At 42.6% G+C, this 27,763-nt stretch overlaps 1 protein-coding gene across 2 annotated transcripts; it reads right to left on the reverse strand.

Moving 5' to 3' along the window:
* Positions 1 to 1,128: 1,128 nt before the first annotated feature.
* Positions 1,129 to 27,106, reverse strand: MED30 (mediator complex subunit 30). Of its 2 annotated transcripts, XM_077808847.1 has the most exons (6): positions 27,005 to 27,106; positions 24,599 to 24,717; positions 24,031 to 24,236; positions 15,841 to 15,999; positions 10,155 to 10,265; positions 1,129 to 1,640 (listed from the first exon to the last, which is right to left on the reverse strand). In XM_077808847.1, the coding sequence occupies exons 3-6, from the start codon at positions 24,202 to 24,204 to the stop codon at positions 1,545 to 1,547; spliced, it is 540 nt and encodes a 179-aa protein (XP_077664973.1). In that variant the 5' UTR covers positions 24,205 to 24,236; positions 24,599 to 24,717; positions 27,005 to 27,106; the 3' UTR covers positions 1,129 to 1,544. The 2 variants fall into 2 exon arrangements, with proteins under 2 accessions (XP_077664973.1, XP_077664975.1); XM_077808849.1 differs by lacking the exon at positions 24,599 to 24,717 and having other exon boundaries at positions 27,005 to 27,094.
* Positions 27,107 to 27,763: the final 657 nt, after the last annotated feature.

Consider the following 27,763-nt stretch of genomic DNA (forward strand, 5'->3'; position numbering starts at 1 on the left):
TCTGGAAAAGGGGGTTAACAGTTAAGTGGCGAAATCTGTGGATGACACAAAATTATTTAAGAATTGGATAGTTTTATGACTAGAGAAAAGCTGTGAGGAATGCCAGAGTGACCTAACCAATTTAGGCAAATGGGCAGCACAAATACCAATGAAACGTGATGACTAATGCAAGACAATGGACTACTCACATACACTGCTGGTTTCTAAATGAATGGTAATCACTTAAGGAAAAACATGGAAGTCATGCTGAACAATTTAATGAAAAATTTGGTCAAAGCACAACAGGCAATTGCAGCAACCAAAACACTCAGGTAGGAGTATACAAATTCCATTACACACTAGTACATGGCTCACCTGGAATACTGCATTCAACCTCTGGTTGGTCACCTCATCTAAAAAACATAAGGCGGGGGCAGAGGGGAGATTCAGAGAAGAGGACAAAAAATGAGGAATGGGGAGACCTCTATAGCAAGAGATTGAAAAGAATAAGACTGCTCAATTTAGAGACAGCATAAATATAGAACAAATGAATGATATACAGGAAAAGAAATCAGACACTCACGGTGATCCCTTCTCAGAATATATGAATAAGAGTGCTATCCAATGAACTGAAAGCCAATATATTTAAAACTGATAAAAAGAAATACTATCTGTCAAACTCAATGCCACAGACAACTCTGAATTCAACAGCTTAGAAGGATTCAAGAAAATTAGACATATATAAAGGATAATAAGAACGTTTACAGTTACAGTAGACAAGATAAAAATCAGAGACACAAATGTTTATGTTTCAGGATGTGTAACTCTTTAGTCAAGGACAAGAGTTAGGAGGAAACTACCGCATCCCCTAAAGGCAGGTTATTCCAGTACTGTTCTGCATGTGGCTTCTTGCACTTTGCTCTGAAACATCCAGTTCTGTCCTCTGTCAGACACACAACACTGGACAAAATGAACTAATCATCTGATTTGGCATGGCAATTCATATTATTAATTATGAATCATCCTAGGATCCAATTATTACTTACATAAGAACTATAATTCTTTATCTTAAATTTCCTTAGTATCACTTACATTCCCTTCTTTCCCACCTGAGTGTTCTTCGCTACAGACTACTGAAAATATTGAAAATACATTGAACGTATTTGAATACTGACTATATTTTAAACAAAAGCTTTATTTGTTTAAACATTGAGAAATTTATTTAAAAACACAAGTTTTTAAGTCAGCTTTAAAAAAACCCAAAAACAGCGGAATTGGAATGCTAACCAAAATATGACTACAGGTTACAAAGCTTATTGTAGTAAACACAAATGAGTCTCTATTGTGTGTAGAAATTACATGATGAATTGTTTACATAAACAGAACCAATACATTTAAATATCACAAAAGAAACCACATAGTAACATTAAAGGAGTTTTGTATACCAGTGGGATAAGGAGAGGGGAAAATGAATGGCTTTTTAGAAAAAAGAAATTATGTATTTTCAAAAAAATAAAGAAAGTTTATTTTCATAATTACAAAAAATACTTAAATTGTATCATAGTTCAGTTCCTCATTGCCAACATGGCATTTATGTCCCAAATGAGATTCCGTAATTGATCCATAATTTGCTTCAGCTGCTGGTTCTTCTGTTTCAGTTTCTGTGAAAAGAAAGAATTTATCAAGTGGTGTTTGATCAAGCCCAGACTATGTAATTGGAATTTCAATTAAAAAAAAATAATCATACTACATAATGTAGCACAGGGGGTTTATTCTCACACATCAGTGCTCCCATCGTCATCAACTGAATGCCATGCTCTCTTTAAAATGTATTCTTAGAGGATTAGAAAAACCAGGAATTAAGGAGTGCTGTGGGAATACTGTTTCTCTTCTCAACAGTCTTTTGGTCAGAACCCTTGTCTCTCACAAAACAAACAAGCTCCTTTAAAAACTGAGTGCTTGTGGGCATCAGAAGATATTAGCAAAGCCCTTAAAGCAACAAAAGCATGTTTCTGTAGGAAGAAAAAACTTCACAGTCTGAACTAGTTAAAAGGTGTAAGGGGGAAACAGGTAAATTTATGTGAACATATTTTGTGTGAATTGAGTGCTTAGAAAAGTGGTGGATTAGTAGTACAGTAGAACCTCAGAGTTACAAACACCAATTAAGGAACTGACCGGACAACCATACACCTCATTTGGAATCGGAAGTACGCAATCTGGCAGCATCATAGACTTCCCCCTCCCCCACAAAAGAAAGAAAATACAATACAGTACTGTGTTAAACATAAACTAAAAAAAATAAAGGGAAAGTTTAAAAAAAAATTGACAAGGTAAGGAAACTGTTTCTGTGCTTGTTTCATTTACATTATGATGGTTAAAAGCAGCATTTTTCTTTGGCATAGTAAAGTTTCAAAGCTGTATTAAGTTAATGTTCAGTTGTGAACTTTTGAAAGAACAACCATAACATTTTGTTCGGAGTTACAAACATTTCAGAGTTCTGAACAACCTCCATTCCTGAGGGGTTTGTAACTGAGGTGGTCTGAACCAGGCATAGTGTGAGGAAAAGAGCTGTTCAAGTTTTTTCAACAGCTCTCCCAAAGCAGCTCAACTCCGATTTACAACTGATGTGCAGGCCAGCAAATAGGGCATCCTATTCATTCTACATTCTGCGGTACACAAATACCATAGGGTTAGGGGACCAGCAAAATCAGGGCTTGTCTATATTTACAGTGCTGCAGCTGTGCCGCTCTAGTGCATAGTGAAAAGGCTATCTATGCCAACAGGAGAGCTTCTCCCATCAGCATACGTACTCCACCTCTACATTACTACATTACCTCTACATTGTCTACATTACTACATTGTCTACATTGTCTATATTACTGCGCAGGGTCAATCTAAGATATGCAACTTCAGCTACGTGAACAGCGTAGCTGAAGTCGACGTACTTAGATCTACTTACTGCGGTGTCTTCACTGCGGTAAGTTGACAGCTGACGATGTCCCGTCGACTCCACTTGCGCTCCTTGTTCTGGTGGAGTACCGGTGAGTTGACAGGAGAGCGCTCAGCAGTTGATTTATCGCATCTATACTAGACGCGATAAATCGATCCTCACTGGATCAATCGCTGCCTGTCGATCCAGCGGATAGTGTAGATAGGCCCTAAGAGGCAGTAGCTATGTCGACAGGAGAAGCCCTCCCATCAAACTAAGTTCTTCCCCGCAGCAAATATATTTCTGCCCAAGAGATGCTGCAGTTCTGCCTTTCGCCCACCAGAGGCTGCTGTGGCATCAAAACAGTTAGCAGCATGAATGCAGCTGGCTGTTCTGGAACCACAGCGGCCTCTGGTGGGCAAAAGGTGGAACTGTAGCACTTCTGGGGCAGAATACATTTTCTGTTGGGGGGGGGGGGGAAATCTGTGCATGCCCAGTGGCAGAGAATTCCCCCAGGAGTAGAACTTCATCAGAGCACCCTGCCTGCGGAGCCAGATTAGGACAGCGTGGGGCACACAGGACTGCTGCAGGGGTGTCAGATACTGGGGTTCAGAATGGCTAGTGGGGGAACAGACTGAGGCATGGACTCAGGAGCTAGTGGGGTGACAGCGTTGAGCCTGAAGATGGGGGAGGAGGCTGCAGAGACCCATGGGGATGGGGAGTACGGGGACAGGGGCAGATGTACCTGACTGAATGGGGGAGTCTCCTCAATTCCCTAACAATCCCAACCCTTCCCCCCACGAAAAACCTATACTATATTTCTCCCACCCACACCCCACAACCCTCCAGGTTCACTCCAGGCTCCTTCCCTCTCCCTCAACTCCTCCATTACCCCTGACGCCCCCCAAGCCTTTGCGCTGCTTCTGACAGGTGCAGGAAATACAGTTCTGTATTTTAATTTAAATGAATTACTCAAAGTTCTGTATTAATATGCCTAATAAGGAATCTATTTGTCAAAAAAACTCTACCAGAATCAGGTTTTTTGGACTGTATTGTTACAGACATACTTGCTAGCAGATATTTTGAAATAAATTATCAAAATAATGGAAACTGGCATCATTATATTGCGTTATTTGACAAATAAAATATGCACTATTTTGCAGAATTTTGAAATATTGTGAGCAGAATTTTTAATTTTTTTGGTGCAGAATTCCCCCAGGAGTATAAACTGCACAAAAACAAAATGAGAAATGACTGCTTAGGAAGGAGTACTGAAAAAAAGAATCTGGGTGTTATAGTGGAGCACAAACAATGAAATTCCGTTGCAAAAAAGCAGACATTATTCTGGAATGTATTAACAGGAGTGTTGCAAGCAAGACACTAGATGTAATTTTTCCATTCAGCACTGATATGGCCTCAACTGAAGTACTGTGTCCAGTTCTGGGCACCACACTTCGATGTAGATAAACTGGAGAAAGTCCAGAGGAGAGCAACAAAGGTGACTAAACGTCTAGAAAATATGACCTACAAGGAAAGACTGAAAAAAATTGGGTTTGTTTAGTCTGGAGAACAGAAGACTGAGAGGGGACAGGATAACAGTCTTCCAGTACATAAAAGATTGTCATAAAAAAGAGGGTGATAAATTGCTCTCATTATCCACTGAGGACAGACAAGCAGTAATGGGGTTAAATTGCAGCAAGGGAGATTTAGGTTAGACATTAGGAAAAACTTCCTAAGTGTAATGGTAGTTAAGCACTGAAACAAATTACCTAGGGAGGTTATAGAATCTCTGTCATTAGAGGTTTTTAAGGAGAGGTTAAACAAACACCTGTCAGGGAGGTCTAGATATAGTACTCAGTTTTGCCTCAGTGCAGGGGACTGGACTAGATGGCCTACTGAGATCCTTTCCAGTCCTACATTTCTATTATTATTAATTTATTTTGTTAAAAGAAAGCTTAAACATTTATGAAATTCCACAAGATCATGCCAAGGAGGTTTAAAAAACCAATTTGCATACAAGTAAAACAACAAGGGTAAAAACATGTCATAAAACTATCAAACACACATTAAATACAGACAGTTATGTTTATTAACAGTTAAAGATTGCAAATAAATGTGCATAAATTCACAGTATAACATTATACAGGATTTAATATATACAATCCCTCTACATCAACATATAAGAAGATAAAATACAAAAGAAAAGCTTTCAGTTGCTTTTCTCTCAATTCACATGCTGTCCCCATGTTTTTGCCTATACAGTGTGTGAATAAATATAGGGTTTTATGTAATATCTTTCCCTCTCTAATTGGGAATTGAAAAGTTGAAACATCAAAGAAATATTTTCAGTGGATTTTCTGGTATTTCCCTCTACCACTTATTTTAATTACTTGGAATCTAGATATTTCTTTTGTTCAGTTGTTTTCTGTCTATTTTACATATACCTGTACTGCTTTCTGCTTAGTATTTACACATACGTCTATTCCAACCCTTCAAATATTTAATCCTATCTTTATGTTTTACAATTTGAAGGACCAACTACTTAGTGATGCTGTATATTTTAGTAATCTTTCTACACTGATTTGAATAAAATTTTAATTAGTAACTATACCTGCCATTCAGACTGAAAATTTAACAGCATCTTTAGCATATCTGATACATTTTCTTGAACCAGTTAGTGTATCATAAATGCTACACTTGACAAAAGAAAAGTTCTTCTTCAATTTCTCGAAATACAAAAAGCAGACCCTTTTTTTTTTTCTTCAAACAAGGAATTTATTACTCATGAAAGGTGTTGGAGTGGCAGCCCTACAGTTCATTATTAATCCACAACATAGTTCTGATAATATTTTCACATCTTACATTGTATATACATTCTGCTATCCACCATTCCTGGAGAAGCTTCAAAGCCACAGAGAACCCAACTATGATCTCATCCCAATCTGCTCGCCAAATACTAAATAGAACTACTAGGTACAAACCCAAATGTACCTCATTCATGAAAATCTCACAGCACTGGCTAGGAAACACTGTAGAGAGCAACACAGTTTTGATTGTTGGGGTGCCTTAACTCTGCAATCAACCAGTAGAACAAAATCAAAAATTGCTGAACAAATCGAATGTGCCATGTTTGTCTTTCTGCCACAGGACAGAAGCGACTTTGTCTGTACAAAGTGCAAGCTGGTCTCCATATTGGAAGAGAAGGTTCAAGGTCTGGAGAAACAAGTATCGACCCTGCGTTGCGTAAGAGAAACGGAAGATTTCCTGGACAGACGTCAGGATATGCTTCTACAAACACAGTGTTCTGAAGATTCAGAGCAGGCTGCGCAGCGGGGACAGGAGGACAGTGAAGAAATTTGGCAGCATGTGACCTCCAGAAGAAGAAAGGGGTGCATCCATGCACCAGCAATGCAGACACAGGTAAGCAACCGTTTTCATGTTCTCTCCACAGGAACTAATGCGGAGAGTGGACTAGATGATACATCTGAGGGAAGGGAACAGAAGGAGACTCCGCCGATTGAAAGGCACGAGATGCACTGTCTTAGGGATCGGGGTTCCACGACCACCACTCCAAAGAGAAAGAGGCGGGTGGTGGTGGTCGGGGACTCTCTCCTCAGGGGGACTGAGTCATCTATCTGCCACCCCAACCGGGAAAACCGAGAAGTCTGCTGCTTGCCAGGAGCAAGGATTCACGATGTGACGGAGGGACTGCCGAGACTCATCAAGCCCTCGGATTGCTACCCCTTCCCGCTTCTCCACGTGGGCACCAATGATACTGCCAAGAATGACCCTGAGCGGATCACTGCGGACTACATGGCTCTGGGAAGAAGGATAAAGGAGTTTGAGGTGCAAATGGTGTTCTCATCCATCTTCCCCGTTAAGGAAAAGGCCTGGGTAGAGACCGTCGAATCGTGGAAGTCAATGAAGCGCTACGCAGGTGGTGTTGGAGAGAAGGCTTTGGATTCTTTGACCATGGGATGGTGTTCCAAGAAGGAGGAGTGCTAGGCAGAGACGGGCTCCACCTCCCGAAGAGAGGGAAGAGCATCTTTGCAAGCAGGCTGGCTAACCTAGTGAGAAGGACTTTTAACTAGGTTCACAGGGGAAGGAGACCAAAGCCCTGAGGTAAGTGGGGACATGGGATACTGGGAGGAAGCACGAGCAGGAGAGCGCGAGAGGGGAGGGCTCCTGCCTCATACTAAGAAAGCAGGACAAACACCAAGTTCTCTCAAGTGCCTATACACAAATGCAAGAAGCCTGGGAAATAAGCAGGGAGAACTGGAAGTCCTGGCACAGTCAAGGAATTATGATGTGATTGGAATAACAGAGACTTGGTGGGATAACTCACATGACTGGAGTACTGTCATGGAGATGGATATAAACTGTTCAGGAAGGACAAGCAGGGCAGAAAAGATGGGGGAGTTGCACTGTATATAAGAGAGCAGTATGACTGCTCAGAGCTCCAGTATGAAACTGTAGAAAAACCTGAGAGTCTCTGGATTAAGTTTAGAAGTGTGAGCAACAAGGGTGATGCAGTGGTGGGAGTCTGCTATAGACCACCGGACCAGGGGGAAGAGGTGGATGAGGCTTTCTTCTGGCAACTCACGGACGTTATAAGATCGCAAGCCCTGGTTCTCATGGGAGACTTCAATCACCCTGATATCTGCTAGGAGAGCAATACAGCGGTGCACAGACAATCCAGGAAGTTTTTGGAAAGTGTAGGGGACAATTTCCTGGTGCAAGTGCTGGAGGAACCAACTAGGGGCAGAGCTCTTCTTGACCTGCTGCTCACAAACCAGGAAGAATTGTAGGGGAAGCAAAAGTGGATGGGAACCTGGGAGGCAGCAACTGTGAGATGGTCGAGTTCAGGATCCTGACACAAGGAAGAAAGGAGAGCAGCAGAATATGGACCCTGGACTTCAGAAAAGCAGACTTTGACAACCTCAGGGTTGTCAGGGCAACTGATGGGCAGGATTCCCTGGGAGAATAATATGAGGGGGAAAGGAGTCCAGGAGAGCTGGCTGTATTTTAAAGAATCCTTATTGAGGTTACAGGGACAAACCATCCCGATGTGTAGAAAGAAGAGTAAATATGGCAGGCGACCAGCTTAGCTTCACAGTGAAATCCTTGCTGATCTTAAACACAAAAAAGAAGCTTACAAGAAGTAGCAACAAATGACCAGGGAAGAGTATAAAAATATTGCTCGGGCATGCAGGAGTGAAATCTGGAAGGCCAAATCACACCTGGAGGTGCAGCTAGCAAGAGATGTTAAGAGTAACAAGAAGGGTTTCTTCAGGTATGTTAGCAACAAGAAGAAAGTCAAGGAAAGTGTGGGCCCCTTACTGAATGAGGGAGGCAACCTAGTGACAGAGGATGTGGAAAAAGCTAATGTACTCAATGCTTTTTTTGCCTCTGTCTTCACAAACAAGGTCAGCTCCCAGACTACTGCACTGGGCAGCACAGCATGGGGAGGAGGTGACCAGCCCTCTGTGGAGAAAGAAGTGGTTCGGGACTATTTAGAAACGCTGGATGAGCACAAGTCCATTGGGCCGGATGCGCTGCATCTGAGAGTCCTAAAGGAGTTGGCGGATGTGATTGCAGAGCCATTGGCCATTATCTTTGAAAACTCATGGTGTTCAGGGGAGGTCCCAGACGACTGGAAAAAGGCTAATGTAGTGCCCATCTTTAAAAAAGGGAAGGAGGACGATTCTGGGAACTACAGGCCTGTCAGCCTCACCTCAGTCCGTGGAAAAATCATGGAGCATGTCCTCAAGGAATCAATTCTGAAACACTTAGAGGAGAGGAAAGTGATCAGGAACAGTCAGCATGGATTCACCCAGGGCAAGTCATGCCTGACTAATCTAATTGCCTTCTGTGACGAGATAACTGGCTCTGTGGATGAGGGGAACGCAGTGGACGTGTTGTTCCTTGACTTTAGCAAAGCTTTCGACACAGTCTCCCACAGTATTCTTGCCAGCAAGTTAAAGAAGTATGGGCTGGATGAATGGACTATAAGGTGGATAGAAAGCTGGCGAGATTGTCGGGCTAAACGGGTAGTGATCAATGGCTCCATGTCTAGATGGCAGCCGGTATCAAGTGGAGTGCCCCAAGGGTTGGTCCTGGGGCCGGTTTTGTTCAATATCTTTATTAATGATCTGGAGGATGGTGTGGATTGCACCCTCAGCAAGTTTGCAGATGACACTAAACTGGGAGGAGAGGTAGATACGATGGAGGGTAGGGTTAGGATACAGAGGGAGCTAGACAAATTAGAGGATTGGGCCAAAAGAAATCTCATGAGTTTCAACAAGGACAAGTGCAGAGTCTTGCACTTAGGACGGAAGAATCCCATGCACTGCTACAGACTAGGGACGAATGGCTAGGCAGCAGTTCTGCAGAGAAGGACCTAGGGGTTACAGTGGATGAGAAGCTGGATATGAGACAACAGTTTGCCCTTGTTGCCAAGAAGGCCAATGGCATTTTGGGGTGTATAAGTAGGGGCACTGCCAGCAGATCGAGGGATGTGATCGTTCCCCTCTATTGGACATTGGTGAGGCCTCATCTGGAGTACTGTGTCCAGTTTTGGGCCCCACACTACAAGAAGGATGTGGAAAAATTGGAAAACGTCCAGCGGAAGGCAACAAAAATGACTGGGGGACTAGAACACATGACTTATGAGGAGAGGCTGAGGGAACCAGGATTGTTTAGTCTGTGGAAGAGAAGAATGAGGGGGGATTTGATAGCTGCTTTCAACTACCTGAAAGGGGGTTCCAAAGAGGATGGATCTAGACTGTTCTCAGTGGTAGCAGATGACAGAACAAGGAGTAATGGTCTCAAGTTGCAGTGGGGGAGATTTAGGTTGGATATTAGGAAAAACTTTTTCACTAGGAGGGTGGTGAAACACTGGAATGCGTTACCTAGGGAGGTGGTGGAATCTCCATCCTTAGAGGTTTTTAAGGCCAGACTTGACAAAGCCCTGGCTGGGATGATTTAGTTGGGGATTGGTCCTACTTTGAGCAGGGGGTTGGAGTAGATGACCTCCTGAGGTCCCTTCCGTCCCTGATATTCTATGATTCTATGATGGAGAACGCTGAAATCCTGATACACAAGAAATGTTTACTCCTGAACTATTTGTTACTTGGGGCCAAATAGCAAACACACTGCATTTTATGGAGCAATCTAGTAATACAAGCTTCACATGGACAAAGCAACATATTTTCTGCGTCATGCAAGTCAATCTGAACTTTGTTACCTTATTTACTTCCATGATTTCCCTTCTTTCCTCACTAGCAAAACGAAGCTGGCTTGCAACACCACGATCATCATGCTTGGATCCATCCTCTTCAACATATGGAATAAGTTGCTATGAAGGTGAACCAAATGTTAAAGTTCAAGTAAAAAACTATTTTTGCTATGTATGCTAAAAATTTGAAGAGAACGATAGTATATGCTCCAGAACTATGGGGCCAAAATAAACTTCTCATCTACATTTATGGCAATACAGTCAAAATGAAGCATTTCTGTGCCAATGTCATTTCCATTATAAACCTCTGCTCTCAGTAGTTTAAATACATTAAACAGAAATCTTAACAAGTTTCCTGATCTGAAGCTTATGTTTGTAAAGGACTATTTAGTATTATTATTTTAATACTGTCAAGCTTGTAAACAGTATTTTTTACAGAATCAAGGAACAGAAGAAACTGATTTTAAAATATGCTAACCCTGCAGCTCTCATTCAGTGGGCAATGGGAGCTCTGCACTGGAATATATGCAAATACAGAGTTCTTAATCTGAACCACTCCTTTGTTTCCCTTTTTTTTTTTTGGGGGGGGGGGGGAAGTAAGTGAGAAGAGGGAAAGGGGAACAGTGGCAGACAGAGGATAAGAAGGAAAGTTTCTTTTTACAGGTGTGCAATATTAGGGCCAGATTGTCCTTAGCCTTTGGAAAGGTGCATAAGAGAGCAAAGACATCACTGCTTTCTCTGGGAGTTCAAATTGCCTAAAGGGAGGTGCTGGGGACATGGCTTACTCAACACCTCCCTTCCCCCGCAAAGGCCCACAGAATGGCTCCAGCAAGCACCCCCGTACACCAGGGAAGGGTATTGTGCTTCGAATAGGCACAATGCCTCATAGACATATGCTTGGGCCACTGCAGCTTTATGCAGGCCTCAACATGGGCTGTGGTTTACAAAGAGGCAAAATCTAGCCTTTAATATTTTAAGAAGTCTATATTATGATGTCTTTGTATTTTTGACCATTATAGGTTGATTCAAATAGAAAGATCTTAACAGAAAAATATGTCAAATATGAATTTTGTCTTAAATATTTTCCATTGTGATCAGATCAAATAACCCATGTTTCATCATTTCCTACAAACTGCCACTGTAAAGAGAAACACAAAATCTGATGAAGAGTCCTAAATGAACTTTAACACTCATATCCTTCCTTTAAAAGAAAATCCAACCAATTTGTATATAAAAATTACAGACAGAAGTATTTTTCTGCATAGCAAAAAAATACTACTCTGATTCAAAAGCAGTACCCTACAACAATTTAGAATTAGATCTTAAAGTTAATGGAACTTGTATGTGAAGGCACACAGTCCATTGTTTCGTCTTTAAACTCCCATTTCTGAAAAAAATTGAGAACATGGAACACTTCTAAATGTCAACACAATGTCTGTGTCCTCAGACGTTAGGCACTGAGAAAAGATGAAGCTGCTAGTAGAATAAGATCCTCTTAAATTTAAACAGAGAACAGCCAAAACTAAGACTAGTAATTACTGGAAATGTGTAAGGAGAAGACAAGGGTTAAGGATTAGGGAATAGGTTCTCAATCAAATGCACATTCATCTGTTATTCAGCTACATTGGAAACTGAACCATTTATGCTGAGGGAATGTGAAAGGAAGAGAAATCATGAATACTAAATCATTTATGCAGTCCAAATATATCTGTTAAACCTCAGATAGCATGATAATTTCCATCCTAACCCATTTTCAGACATTCATAACTTACTGAAACAGTTACCCCTTGTACCATAACTTTGCAGGATTGGTCTCTGTTTAAGGGAGGTTTTTATTTTTGTAAGTTGACCAAAGACATTAAATGTATTTTAAAGTACAAGAGTGGAACCTCCCATCTTCCTCAGACATCCCCAATTTAAAAAAAAAATCAAATGCCTTTTTTTTTTTTACAACTCTAGGAGTAAAATGGATGTGGGTAGGAAGTTTAAATTTGGCATGTAGGAGTCCTCATTCTAAAATTACCACCTTTGAATATACTGGTGAAAACTAGCTCTGATTTAACCTATTGAAAATTGAATTTCATGCACGTGAAATACATTTTGCACAGAATTCTCATTAATCTTGTTAAGTGGACAGCCAATGAATTCCACACTGCATATGTGCATTTAAGCTGTACAGTGAAAATGTAATGAAAGTGCATGACTTATAATATTTGCATCCTATAAGGCAGAAGCTACTTAGCTACTAAGGTTCTCTGGAGGAGGGCTTCCTTTACTACACTGCAAGGCAAGGAGAAGGCATTCTGGTAGCATACAGCCAAATATTCTACACTATGAAATTTCTTTGATCTCTAAACCAAATGTAATTTTTGATAAAAGCGACTAAGAACATTCAGATTGAACAGTTAAGCACTCAACATTCAGGAAATTCAGGCAAAGAAAGTTGGTAGCTAGGCCAGCTTCATAGTTAATTGCCTCACGTACTGATCTGTTGGTTGAAAAGGAGTTGAACAGTACAAGGATACCAACTATATTAACATATATAAATTGAAGAGAGATTTATTTTAGAACATTTAAGTAAATAAAGATTGCCAATGAAAACAGAGTATAGCAACAATGAAAAAAATTTTTTTTCCAAGATGGTTCACATGTAATCTGAAGCCAGAATCCTGCAACTGGTTCTGATGGAATCAGTGGCAGGACGGGAGCTAAATTAATATAAATTAATTAATATAAGTAGAACACTATATTGTATTAGTATGTAATTAGAGACTACATCAAAAGCAATGCACAAGGGGACAGAGTTATGGTTATGCGACCTTTTCTTAATCTAGTTTTATTGACAGAATGTTAGTTATAGATATCTGGGAACTGGAAGAGTGCTTGGCTTAACACACACACTTCCTTTTAAACCGGAGGACAATTTCTCTGCATTCACCAATGCAATACCATTTTGCTATATTCAGCCCAAATTCCACCTCTTCAAGATACTGTGTGTACCAACTGTACTTTTTCACTTTCATAATAGAAGATAATTAAAGGCCCTAAGAGGGAATATGACAAAGGGACACAAAATAGTGAATGGTCTAGTAGATTCAGCTTCTATTCACCCTGTCTCATAAAACACAAGAGGAACAAAATGAAACTCAAAGGTAGAAAACTCAAAACCAATAAAATGAAACTTCTTCCACACAAAGCACAATGAAACTCATTGCACAAGATATCACTGAGGCCATGAGATTAGAAGGAGTCAGAAAGGGATTGGACATTAATATGGATAACAAAATATCCATATATATAATAGCAAATGCTTAAAGAAAACCCAAATCCCATAAACAATCTCCAAGAAGGGATATAAATTTACATGCTATGGGGCATAAGTCAACTCCATCTATCAGGGGTTGGGAGGAAACTTTCCATGGAGCGGATTATCCCATAACAGCCTGCTGCAGGGTTTCATGTACTTTTCTTTAAAGCGGGTGATAATCTTGTCAGAGACTGGTCTAGATCAGAGGTGGGCAAACTATGTCCTGCGGGCCACATTTGGCCCGTGGGACTGTCCTGCCCAGCCCCTGAGCTCCTGGCCTGGGAGGCTGTCCCCCCTCCCCCGCAGCCACGCCGCCGCACTGCTTTGGGTGGCGGGGCTGCGGAGCTTTGTGCTGTGCGACGCGGCTCCAGGCAGTAAGGAGCGGGGCGGGGGGAGAGGGGGTTAGATAGAGGGCAGGGGAGTTCGGGGGGTGGCCAGGGGCATGGAGAGGGGTTGGGGCGGTCAGAGGGCGGGGAACGGGGGTTGAATGGGGGCAGGAGTCCCAGAGGGGGCAGAGAGTAAGGAGAGGAGGGGTTGGATGGGGCGGTGGGGGGCAGTCAGGGCACAAGGAACAGAAGGAGTGGATGGGGTAGGGGTCCCGGGGGGCCAGTCAGGAAGGAGGAGGGGGTTGAATGAGGTGGTGGGGGGCAGTTAGGGGAGAGGGGTCCAGGGCAGTCAGGGAGAAGGGGTGGTTGGATGGGGCAGGAGTCCCAGGGGGGCAGTCAGGAAGGAGGGGGGAGGTTGGATGGGACGGTGGGGGACAGTTAGGGGCGGGGGATCCGGGGGCGATCAGGGGACCGAGAGAAGGGGGGGTGGATGGGGCAGGGGTTCCCAGGGGGCCATCAGGGAATGGAGGGGTTGGATAGGGCAGGAGTCCCCGGGGGGGGGGGGCATCAGGGGGCGAGAAGTGGCGGGGTCAAATAGGGAGCAGGGGCCAGGCCATGCCTCACTGTTCGGGGAGGCACAGCCTCCCCTAACCGGCCCTCCATACAATTTCAGAAACCCGATGCAGCCCTCAGACCAAAAAGTTTGCCTGCCCCTGGTCTAGATGGACCACTGGTCTGATCCTAAATTTCCTATATTTCTTTGTTCCTGTTTAGTGAATATTTTAAAACTTATAACACCATGTTTATATTAAACTGCCCACAAATACAAGAGTAAAACGGTGTAGAAAATTCAAAAATCTAACTACTAGCAGTAACAGCAGCAGCAATAGTATCCAGAGGCCCAATGAGGATAGGTGCCCCATTGTGCTACGCAGTAAACTCAGAGTAAGTAGGGCATGTCTAAATTTCAAAGGAAAAAAGGTAGATTTGACAAAGATTAAAAAAATCAAGGAGAAACACTCATTTTCTCTCAGGTTTTCTGTTTACTTTTGGAATTTTGGAATGGAAAAAAGATTTTCCATCCAGTGTTCTTCCTCTCACTTTTTCCCCACTGGAAAATAATTGGAAAAAGAAAAAATGTGAGAGAAAGTAGTGGATAAAAACCTCCACTCTAACTTTTTTCCCCTCTAAATGTATTTCTTTCCCCTGGAAAAGCATAAAAAAAGATACACAGAAAGTAAGTTTTTCCCCAGTTTGTCTCTCTGTCTCACTCTCTCCCGCTTTTTAAAACAAAAAGCCCCAAAACCTTTTCTCCTTTTTTTCTACTGGGCAAAGACTACTCCAAAATCTGAAATGAAATTTAATTTCATTTAAAAAAATGTTTCAAATTTTTCATCCTTCCAAAAGTAAAAAAACCCTCATTCAATCTAAATGAAAAAAATTTAGTTCTCTTTTAATTTTTTTTTAAATTAAAAAAACAGCTTCAAAATTTCAACCAGCTCCACAAAGTGACAATCTGTCCCCTGAAGAGTTTACAGCAGTGGTCCCCAAACTGTGGGGTGCGCCCCTTGGGGGGGAGCAGAGGAACGTCGGGTGGGGGGGCGTGGTGGGGCCCAGGACATCCCACACGGGGTGGGGAGGGAGTGCCACCCAGACCTGCTCTACCCCCAGCCCTAGCCTCAGTTCGGGTCCTGGTCATGGCTTCACCCCTGGCTGCGGCCCCAGCTGCAGTCCTGGCCTTGGCTCCCAGTCCCAGCCCCGGCCCCCAGTCCCACTCTTAGCCCCCATCTGTGGCTCTGCTCGTGGCCCCGGCTCCTGACTGTGGCTCCGGTCCTGCTCCCAACCATAGTTGTGGGGGTTGGGGGAGGGGGTGGACAGGTTCCGTTATGGGTAAGAGAGGCCACAAAAGAAAAAGTTGGGGGACCACTGGTTTACAGTCTTGTTTAAAATCAGAGACAACAGCTGAGTATAACAAGCAATCTGAAGGAATGGGTGCTACTGTAACATAAACAAACAATAAAAATCAGACCCAACAATCAAACATATCAAAGAAAATACTTACCTCTATGGGAACAGGATCTAGCCCTGCACAGTTTTCATTGCATTTGTCATAGACTAATCTCAGTTTCCTGAAGAGTATTGATAGCTGACGGAGATGTTCTTGGAGCTTTGCTAATCTGTCTTGGTATGTCCCAGTATGATAAGTAACACCATTTGGTAGCTTAAGAAGCCAAACAATTTAAAAAGGAAAACAGTTAACAAAATAAAACAAACAAAAAAAAGTTACTAAAACAAACTTTCTATCCCATCAACTAAAATGAAGTGTTTATAAAAAGTTCTTTTTTACTAGGGCTGTCCATTAATCGCAGTTAACTCAGCGATTAACTCAAAAAAATTAACTGTGATTAAAAAATTAACAGTGATTAATCGCACTGTTAAACAATAGAATAAGAATACCAATTGAAATTTATTAAATATTTTGGATGTTTTTCTACATTTTCAAATATATTGATTTCTATTACAACACAGAATACAGAGTGTACAGAGTTCACTTTACATTATTATTTTTTATTACAAATATTTGCACTGTAAAAAAAATAGTATTTTTCAATTCACCTCATACAAGTACTGTAGTGCAATCTCTTTATCGTGAAAGTGTAATTTACAAATGTAGACTTTTGTTGTTACATTACTGCACTCAAAAACAAAACAATGTACAACTTTGGAGCCTACAAGTCCACGCAGTCCTACTTCTTGTTCAGCCAATCGCTGAGACAAACAAGTTTGTATACATTTATGGGAGATACTGCTGCCTGCTTCTTATTTACAGTGTCACCTAAAAGTGAGAACAGGCATTCGCATGGCACTTTTGTAGCTGGTGTTGCAAGGTATTTATGTGCCAGATATGCTAAATATTTGTATGCCCCTTCCTGCTTCAGCCATCATTCCACAGGACATGCTTCCATGCTGATGATGCTCATTAAAAAAATAACCCATTAATTAAATTTGTAACTGAACTCCTTGGGGGAGAATTGTATGTCTCCAGCTCTGTTTTACCTGCATTCTGCCATATATTTCATGTTATAGCAGTCTCGGTTGATGACCCAGCATATGTTCGTTTTAAAGAACACTTTCACAGCAGATTTGACAAAACGCAAAGAAGGTACCAATGTGAGATTTCTAATGATAGCTATAGCACTTGACCCAAGGTTTAAGAATCTGAAGTGCTGTCCAAAATCTGAGGGACAAGCTGTGGAGCATGCTGTCAGAAGTCTTAAAAGAGGAACTGGATGTGGAAACTACAGAACCCGAACTACCAAAAAAGAAAATCCAATCTTCTGCTGTTGGCATCTGACTCGGATGATGAAAATAAATATGCTTCGGTCTGCTCTGCTTTAGATCGTTATTGAGCGGAACCTGTAGTCAGCATGGACACATGTCCTCTGGAATGGTGGTTGAAGCGTGAAGGAACATATGAATCTTTAGCGCATCTGGCACGTAAATATCTTGAGACACTGGCTATAACAGTGTCATGTGAATGCCTGTCCTCACTTTCAGGTGACATTGTAAACAAGAAGCGGTCAGCATTATCTCCTGCAAACTGTAACCAAACTTGTTTGTCTGGATGATTGGTTGAAGTAGGACTGAGTGGACTTGTAGGCTCTAAAGTTTTACATTGTTTTATTTTTGAATGCAGTTATTTTTTGTACATAATTCTACATTTGTAAGTTCAACTTTCATGATAAAGAGGTTGCACTACAGTACTTGTATTAGGTGAACTGAAAAATACTATATCTTTTGTTTTTTACAGTGCGAACATTTGTAATAAAAATAATAATAATATAAAGTAAGCACTGTACACTTTGTATTCTGTGTTGTAATTGAAATCAATATATTTGAAAATGTAGAAAACTTCCAAAAATATTTAAATAAATGGTATTCTAGTCGCGCTGTTAAACAATAATAATCGCGATTAATTTTTTTAATCCTGTGATTAATCGCAATTAATTTTTGTAAGTTCTTGACAAACCTATTTTTTACATTTTCTCTCCGACTAACAGTCATGGATGTTCCAGCCACTTTCTTTACATTAAAAATTTGCACCTTATCTGCTGATTTTATATGCCAAACCCAAGTCCTATGTAATCACAGACCCTTTATATAGTCAATAACTTCTTATTTAATATCTTCAAATAGTTTTTCAAATGCTAACATCTTTTCTATTGTGACTAATCAGAAGACTGTGCTCTCTGGTATCATACACAGATCTGACCACAGTAATCCACACACTTATGCCCCAGACATATTCAGTATATTAGGGAAAGAGGCTCCATAATGCAGAGTGCAGCAGTCGGCTCACTTAGCAAAGGCACTGGAGTCTGTATTCAATTCATTTTAGTTAGTTATTTTAAAAAAAAAGTTTCAACAACATTTTTTAGGAAAAATATTTCTAAATTTTTCAATTATTGTTTCTGTTTATGACCAATTTATAAAGGATTGAAACTTTTTGAAAATTCAACATTTTGATGAAATAATTTTGTAGTTTTTTGGCATTTTTTGACCAGCTTTAATTTTAAAATTCATAGCTCTCTGTGCGGTTAACATTTGTTACCTAAGATCACCTCTCTCTCCACTGACAGCTAAATCCTACTGGAACCATGAAACTGTTTACCAAGAGAGGAGGATCATGACACAGATGAGAGAATGGGTGTCTGGACCTAGACTATGGAACTCACTCTTACAGAACTTCCAAAATTAGAACTTAATACAAAATACACCTCATCAACTTAGCTTTTCCACAATAAGCTCTCTACACAGACTCATATACACATTCATCACAAAACAAAATGTCTTCTACTTTTCAAGTTTCCCCACCGATGGGGATGAGAGAAAGAATTTGTTTCATTATTTTCATCTGGGAGGTGATCATACTCACAACTATGAATATGAATTCTGTAACTGAAGTTAAATCATGAATAGTGAGAGATCTCTGCATCTAGCTGGCCACCTCAGCCATGAATCAAAGTGGAACTAAGGGTTTGTCTACACTTGCAGTGCTATAGTGCTTAATGAAAATGCTACCTGCCAACAGGACACCTTTTCCACTCAGCATAGTCTATAGGTTTTAAACCTCCTGAGAGGAGGTAGCTATGTCAATAGGAAAAGCCCTCCCATTGACAAAGTGCTGTCTACACCAGGAGTTAGGTTGGCATAACTGCAGCACTCAGGGGTGCAAATTTTCCACACCCCTGAGCGATGTAGTTATACTGACATAAGTTTGTAGTGTAGACTAGGGCTCAGTGTCACATTTCTGTGGTTCGTAACAGAAAAGAAGAGGCTAAGGTGGATTTCCATAACACCAAATATTGAAAGGAAATACAGTCATAACTTTCTGCAAAAAGGACTCTACTATGAAATCCTGAGAACATAAGAAAGGCCATACTGGGTCAGAGCAAGGGTCCATCCAGCCCAGTATCCTGTCTACTCACAGTGGCCAATGCCAGGTGCCCCAGAGGGAGTGAACCTAACAGGTAATGATCAAGTGATCTCTCTCCTGCCATCCATCTCCACCCTCTGACACACAGAGGCTAGGGACACCATTCCTTACCCATCCTGGCTAATAGCCATTAATGGACTTCACCTCCATGAATTTATCCAGTTCTCTTTTAAACCCTGTTATAGTCATAGCCTTCACAACCTCCTCAGGCAAGGAGTTCCACAGGTTGACTGTGCGCTGAGTAAAGAAGAACTTCCTTTTATTCCTTTTACAAGAAGGGTTTCTTCAGGTATGTTGGCAATAAGAAGAAAGCCCAGGAAAGTGTGGGCCCCTTACTGAATGAGGGAGGCAACCTAGTGACAGAGGATGTGGAAAAAGCTAATGTACTCAATGCTTTTTTTGCCTCTGTCTTCACGAACAAGGTCAGCTCCCATACTACTGCACTGAGCAGCACAGCATGGAGAGGAGGTGGCCAGCCCTCTGTGAAGGAAGAAGTGGTTCGGGACAATTTAGAAAAACTGGACGTGCACAAGTCCCTGGGGCTGGATGTGTTGCATCCGAGAGTGCTAAAGGAATTGGCGGATGTGATTGCAGAGCCATTGGCCATTATCTTTGAAAACTCATGGCGATTGGGGGAAGTCCCGGAAGACTGGAAAAAGGCTAATGTAGTGCCCATCTTTAAAAAAGGAAAGAAGGAGGATCCTGGGAACTACAGGCCAGTCAGCCTTACCTCAGTCCCCGGAAAAATCATGGAGCATGTCCTCAAGGAATCAATTCTGAAGCACTTAGAGGAGAGGAAAGTGATCAGGAACAGTCAGCATGGATTCACCAAGGGCAAGTCATGCCTGACTAATCTAATTGCCTTCTATGATGAGATAATTGGTTCTGTGGATGAAGGGAAAGCAGTGGACGTGTTATTCCTCGACTTTAACAAAGCTTTTGACACGGTCTCCTACAGTATTCTTGTCAGCAAGTTAAAGAAGTATGGGCTGGATGGATGCACTACAAGGTGGGTAGAAAGTTGGCTAGATTGTCGGGCTCAACGGGTAGTAATCAATGGCTCCATGTCTAGTTGGCAGCCGGTATCTAGTGGAGTGCCCCAAGGGTTGGTCCTCGGGCTGGTTTTGTTCAATATCTTCATAAATGATCTGGAGGATGGTGTGGATTGCACCCTCAGCAAGTTTGCAGAGGACACTAAACTGGGAGAAGCGGTGGATACGCTGGAGGGTAGGGATAGGATACAGAGGGACCTAGACAAATTGGAGGATTGGGCCAAAAGAAATCTGATGAGGTTCAACAAGGACAAGTGCAGAGTCCTGCACTTAGGACGGAAGAATCCAATGCACCGCTACAGACTAGGGACTGAACAGCTAGGCAGCAGTTCTGCAGAGAAGGACCTAGGGGTGACAGTGGACGAGAAGCTGGATATGAGTCAACAGTGTGCCCTTGTTGCCAAGAAGGCCAATGGCATTTTGGGGTGTATAAGTAGGGGTATTGCCAGCAGATCGAGGGACGTGGTCGTTCCCCTCTATTCGACATCGGTGAGGCCTCATCTGGAGTACTGTGTCCAGTTTTGGGCCCCACACTACAAGAAGGATGTGGAAAAATTGGAGAGAATCCAGCGAAGGGCAACAAAGATGATTAGGGGTGTGGAACACATGACTTACGAGGAGAGGCTGAGGGAACTGGTATTGTTTAGTTTACGGAAGAGAAGAATGAGGGGGGATTTGATAGCTGCTTTTAACTACCTCAAAGGTGGATCCAAAGAGGATGGATCTAGACTATTCTCAGTGATAGCAGATGACAGGACAAGGAGTAATGGTCTGAAGTTGCAGTGGGGGAGATTTGGGTTGGATATTAGGAAAAACTTTTCCACTAGGAGGGTGGTGAAACACTGGAATGCGTTACCTAGGGAGGTGGTGGAATCCCCTTCCTTAGAAGTTTTTAAGGTCAGACTTGACAAAGCCCTGGCTGGGATGATTTAGTTGGGATTGGTCCTACTCTGGGCAGGGGGTTGGACTAGATGGCCTCCAGAGGTCCCTTCCAACTCTGTTATTCTATGATTCTATGATTTGTTTTAAACCTGCTACCCACTAATTTCATTTGGTGGCCCCTAGTTTTGATATTATGGGAACACGTAAATAACTTTTCCTTATTCACTTTCTCCACACCACTCATGATTTTATAGACCTCTATCATATCCCCCCTTAGTCTCCTCTTTTCCAAGCTGAAAAGTTCTAGCCTTTTTAATTTCTCCTCATATGGGACCTGTTCTAAACCCCTAATCATTTTAGTTGCCCTTTTCTGAACCTTTTCTAATGCCAGTATATTTTTTTGAAATGAGGGGACCACATCTGTACGCAGTATTCAAGATGAGGGGACCACATCTGTACGCAGTATTCAAGATGTGGGCGTACCATGGATTTATATAAGGGCAATAAGATATTCTCCGTCTTATTCTCTATGATTCCTAACATCCCGTATGCTTTTTGGACTGCCGCTGCACACTGTATGGACGTCTTCAGAGAACTATCCACGATGACTCCAAGATCTTTCTCCTGATTAATTGTAGCTATATTAGCCCCATCATATTGTATGTATAGTTGGGGTTATTTTTTCCAATGTGCATTACTTTACTTTACAGAAGTGGTTTTAGTACTGTTACATAACACAGAAAACATTTATTTTTGAATAACATTATTTCCCCTATATCTAAGTTAATTACTTCATTAAGTTGTACCAAATGCGTGAGCATTTCTTTAAGAGTTGAAAAGAGAACTGTATATATTTGCTAGTTATAGCTCAAAGGGTTTTAACAGCTCAAGGCTATGTGAATTGGATTGAATTTCATAGAAGCCATGGTTTCTTTCATTGTGTTTAAATGCTGTAAAAATAATTTATTCAGAAATTATTTTTTGTATCCTCCCTTTCTGATCTAAGGAACATTTTCAAACAACTAGATTATGTCCTGTTAATAATAGTGTACAACCTGTACACTGGTTCTACTTTCTTATTTAGTCCACAAATAAATTGTTCTTTTTTCACCTTTACTTTTAATTTCAGGATAGCATCATATTAATGTCATTACAATAATAGAGGATTTGCAATACCTAATCTAACTGTATTGGCCATTGCTAAAAGCAATACTCCTTAAGGATACATATTTTTCTTGCAGTTATTTTACAAAACTTCTCACTTTACTTTTATTCAAATACAGTGAAGAAGCTCAAATGAGACTCTTCATAGTTAAATCTGGATTTTAAAAAAAATAACTTGTTCATTAAAAAATTATGCAACTCTAGTAAGATGCACAGTTCCTGAAAACCTCTTAGAAATGCAATAATTCGCAAGCTATAACTTTTTAATTTGTTATATATTAATTTACAAAGGCTATTCCATTTTGTTGGCCAAATTCTGTCTTATACTCAAAAATGTTTCTACTCAGCTCCCATTTACTTCAATGATTGTTTGCTTCTTCCCACGGATACAAGTACTTGGCCTCTAGTATTTCTCTCACCTCCCAAAACAAGTGCTATGATACAACTAGCACAAGTAAAAACAAATAAAAATAAGCACAGGACTTCAACTCAGCAGGAAAAGAGCATAAGCAACCAAAAAATTATATATATATATATATATATAAAATCCAAGCTTCCAAAGGGTCATTTCAAACAGTAGGAGAAGAGTGATGTTAACAGTTATTACAAATACCCTAACAATATGCAGTCTTTTTACAATATGCAGTGACCACTAGCAGCCATTAGTTTATTTTTAGACCCCACCGCTACAATGTGCTCCTCATAGAAGTGCTCCTGCCATCACTTAAGTCAGTAGGGTTCTGTGCAGGTGTAGGAGTTTATGTGAGCAAAGCTCCTTCCAAGATCTGGGACTGATTAATTATGAACACAATGCTATTCTTCTTAACATCAGAATGCTTAAACTGGTTGTGCAAGATGTAGAAGATGTGATATTGGATGCCATCTTAAAATTTTATGAGATGTTATCAAGCTCAGTATCAAAATGCTTTAGCAATAATTTCTGACATAAATACCTAGATATAGATAAAAAATTACAATATAAGAACGTTCAACTAAAAAATAAAATCATAGTCACAGGAAGAAATAAAAGGATTATATTCCAATTCATCTTCTCAGATTCTATTCTTTAAATACAATTACATCTTGGGGTTTATTTACTCAGTAACCAGCCTCACACTGAAAATTACTTGTACCACTTTCTGGGTATAAAAAGAGCGTTAAGAATTTCACCCAGTTTTGGATGGAAAATGTTATTCTATAGTAAGATGACCAAAAGATCTCTGGCAAAATAATCCCCAAAGGCCAGCAAGAATACAGAAAAGAAGTTAGCATACAAACAAATTTTGTTATTTCTTAAAAGAAAATAGAAACATAAAGACAAAAGTCTTACATTTAGCGTGTACCCACAGTACACTAAATGAGGATTTTCTCTAATTCACAATGCTCATGCAACCAGGATGGAAGAACAGATTTACAGAAATAATCCAACAGCAATATATAGACAACATATTCTCACCCCTGAAAGCACTTTGGTCAAGAACTTGCTCTAAGCTAAACTACCCCCTCAAATACTGAAAACACTTTCTACACATGCTATGATGTACCCGATCACCTCCAACTGTATTACCTTTTTTTTTTTTTTTTTTAAACAACTAGTTGGTAGGAGATAGGAAGGGAACAGAAGAGCATGAAAAGGGAAGGTCTTTCTGCATCTCACCTGCATATTCCTCAGTAGCTGAAAGATTTCCATTGTCCGAAATACAATATCCTGCACAGTCTCTTGGCCAATGCGACAGAGAGAAGCTGTGTTCACTTCTCGGGCTGCTTGAGCCTGTGGTCCTGAGAAAGCACCAGGAGGCATCCCTGCCCCAGCGAGAGGAGGAGTGGACATGATCTGACTCCAATCAATCCCACAAAATAAGGCTGCACACAGACAGGGAGAAAGAGATGTTGAAGTATAGTTCATGAATGCTCAATTAAAACTCGGTATGGTTACTATACTGTTCCTTTCCTCATGACATCCCTATCCCAAACATGAAAAACAAACTACATTACTAAACAGGCAAAAGACAGATTGGTGTTTTAAACATCAGGTTTGAAATACCTTCAGCTTCCTTGAACCACAGGTTTATAACTCAGTAGGACGAATTCAATTCTAGCAACTTATATCTATGCCGTTCATACTATAAAGGAATTATTTGGATGAGTCCTGTCTCCTATCTGCTCTATGTGGATATGAAAGATTCTAGGGCACTTTTCCTACAAGTAGGAGTTTGTCCTAGTACCTTTGGCCAAAACTCCTTTCCTTCCACTGTTGTCTTGTACGACTGATGTCAGCCCAATTGCTGTCCTCTCCACCTCAGAGGTGGCTGTTTTTCAGGCGGTATGTGTAGTCCGTGAGCAGCTTTGGGATGAAAGGTGTAATAAAAAGTTTAAAATAAATTCCATATCTAGATATTGTTTCATTAGGTTATCAAGCTCCTCTCTAGCACTCTAGATGCTTTACACACTGTACAAACATCTAGAAAAAGGCAAGCAGGCCCAAAACTTTCTACCCCAAGGAAGATGGTTCTGATGCCTGGGCACCATGTCAAAGCAGTAGGGTTGCCCAGCAGAAGCTTAGTGGGAAAGAATGAGAGAACACATGGGCTCAACTACTCAGTTACTGTAAGGGCTGCACCACACCCAGTGTGTGGGGGTTATCAATCCCCATCCTTTCCTCCTGGCTGCAACATACTTGGAGGTCACCGGACTCTGAAGAGTGGAAGATGGCGGGAAGTCCTTCGCACTTAAGTGGGGACTCAGTCTCCTATTCTGCTGGGCTGGGGAGAATTCCCTATGCTCCTGCTTCTGGGGGGGAGGGGCAGTTCCAGGGGAGGCAGGAGGCACAGTCCTTTAGTCCTGAGTCAGTGATGGGCAACCTGCGGTCCGTCAGGGTAATCCGCTAGTGGGCCGCAAGACAGTTTGTTTACATCAACCGTCTGCAGGCCCGCACCACTTTCCACAGCTCCCGTTGGCTGGGAACGACGAATGGCAGCCACTGGGAGCTGCGGGCAGGCATGCCTGCAGACGGTTGATGTAAACAAACTGTCTCGCAGCCTGCCGGCAGATTACCCTGACGGACTGCAAGTTGCCCACCACTGTCCTGAGGGGTGGAGGTGTCAGTCAGAGACTTCAAGGGCAGTGGCTCTCAACCAGGAGAGAGGCATGCATGGCGGGTGAATCCCTGGCTCAGGGAGGCTAGCCCCTGGCTGGACCACCCCTTCTGCCTGAGGCCCCGCCTCTCCCGCTGGAGCCCAGAGACCACCCCCTCCTGGCGCGGCAGCTTCCCCCCCACGCCTCCAGCCACCCAGGCCCCGCTAGCCCCGAAACAACCGGCGGGTGAGCGGGCAGAGACCCCCCCCAGCCCCGGATTGCCAGGCGGGTGAGCGGACGGTGTCCCGCACAGCACCAGAGGGCTGGGCGGGCAGCATGGCCTCCCTCCTCCAACCCAGATCACAGACCAGCCACCGTTAGCCCTCTAGCCCCCCGGCAGCACAACGCGGGAAGCAGGAAGGAGTCTAGGGGAAGAGTGTGTGTGGGGCCATGCAAGGTTGTTTGGAGAGGCACAGCCTTCCCCTGCCTTCAATACTCGTGGCCCATGCGCAAATATCTTCCAGAGGTACATCAAGTCATCTAGATATTGCCTAGTTTTACAACAGGCTACATAAAAAGCACTAGCAAAGTCAGTACAAACTAATATTTCACACAGACAGCGAGTTGTTTATACTGCTGTACATACTATACACTGAAATGTACGTAAAATATTTATATTCCAATTGATTTATCTTATTATCATATGGCAAAAATGAGAACATAATCAATTTTTCAGTGATAGCGTACTGTGACACTTTTACACAAAGTAAAACTATTTCTGCATGCTTATTCTCCCCCCCGCCCCCACTGTTACTCTCACCCTCTTGTCAACTGTTGGAAATGGGCCATCCTGACTATCACCACAAAAGCTTTTTTCTCCTGCTGATAACAGCCCACCTTAATTGATCACTCTCGTTATAGTGTGTATGGCAACACCCATTTTTTCATGTTCTCTGTGTATATATCTCTTCCTTCTGTATTTTCCATTGCATGCATCGGATGAAGTGGGTTTTAGCCCACGAAAGCTTATGCTCAAATAAATTTGTTAGTCTCTAAGGTGCCTCAAGTCCTCCTGGTTCTTTTTCTGACACTTCTGTATTTTTATATCTAATTTTGTACGCCAAGTAGTTTTTAAGTGAGGTGAAACTTCGGGGTACACAAGACAAATCAGACTCCTGGAAAGGGGTCCATTAGTCTGGAAAGGTTGAGACCCACCGCTGGAGAGGAGTGGAGGGTTGGGACAGTCCTCCACTTCATAGGGAGGGGAGACTTTCTCCCCTGTGGGGAATGCAGTCCTCGGGAGGGAGGGGGGTGAATCTGATCTCTTGTGGGGCAAGGACTGTCCCAAGAACCTGTGGGGGGAGGAAGGGAAGAGGAGCAGCCTCTGAGGGTGGGGGGATTCCTGGCCCGGGGCGGGGAGGGCAGTCCTAACACCTCTGGGGAGGGGCACTGCTCTTCTCCGGGGGCGCGGGGAAGAAGGGCAGGGCAGGGCTCCCCTCCACCGAGGAGGTCGCTGAGAGCAGGCTGCAACCCTAGCCCGCTGCTGAGCTACTTACGGCGGGCGGGCGACAGCAGTCTCCGACCGGCGCGGCTAGTTACCCTGGAAACAACCAGGCGGAAGGAGATGACTGGACTAGAGACAGAAGCGGAAGGGAGGCCGCGCGGGAAGTGACGCCAGAGGAAGGGGCGGGGCGGGGCGCGTGGCTGGGAAGGCGGGAGCGGAGCGCGCGGGAGGGGGCAAATGCTGGGGGTCGGGGCGCTGGCGCGAGGCGCGTTGCGTTGCCCGCGGTCAGAGCCGTCCCTGTGGTCTCCAGGGCCGCGTCCCGGCTAGGGTGGAGGGTGCGATTTTTCGGGGGCGCGACTTGTTGGCCGGCCGAGAAACGCGGACTGGGGCCGCCCCAGAGCCCGGTGGCTCGGGTTTGTTTGCGCTAGCCAGTCCAGGAGCGTTTTGTCCGGGGGCACCGGAGCAGGCAGGAAGCCTGGTGTGAATGCGAACTTCCAAGCTGCTTCGGTTTGGCTCTCCACAGAGCAACGGCCGAGGAGAAAGGGAAGGCTTGGGTTGGTGGGGTGGACCCAGGGGCTGGGGCTCCAGGAGGCGCTGGTGTGATGCCAAACCCAAGTACTTTTTTTTTTTTTTTAAAAGACATCAGCCTCCTGAAATATCATGATTGGTTTAAAAATTGTGGGATTTAAAAAAAAAAACAGCAGCAACCATTCAGGTCATATTATTGACCTTCTGGTTTTTGAGGTTTTGGGGTGCACTTGTTTCATATTTTCATGCTTTTCTCTGCAACGGAGAGGGCTAGAAAGAAGTG

The sequence above is a fragment of the Eretmochelys imbricata genome, chromosome 2 (assembly GCF_965152235.1).
Source record: "Eretmochelys imbricata isolate rEreImb1 chromosome 2, rEreImb1.hap1, whole genome shotgun sequence".
NCBI classification, from domain to species: Eukaryota; Metazoa; Chordata; order Testudines; family Cheloniidae; genus Eretmochelys; species Eretmochelys imbricata.

Coding starts and splice junctions, on each gene's coding strand:
- MED30 (XM_077808847.1), bottom strand. CDS start 24,204: ATGTCCACTCCTCCTCTCGCTGGGGCAGGGATGCCTCCTGGTGCTTTC. Junction 16,000..24,030: donor AGCTACTGAGGAATATGCAG/GTGAGATGCAGA, acceptor TGGCTTCTTAAG/CTACCAAATGGTGTTACTTA. Junction 10,266..15,840: donor TAGATCCTGTTCCCATAGAG/GTAAGTATTTTC, acceptor TCACCTTCATAG/CAACTTATTCCATATGTTGA.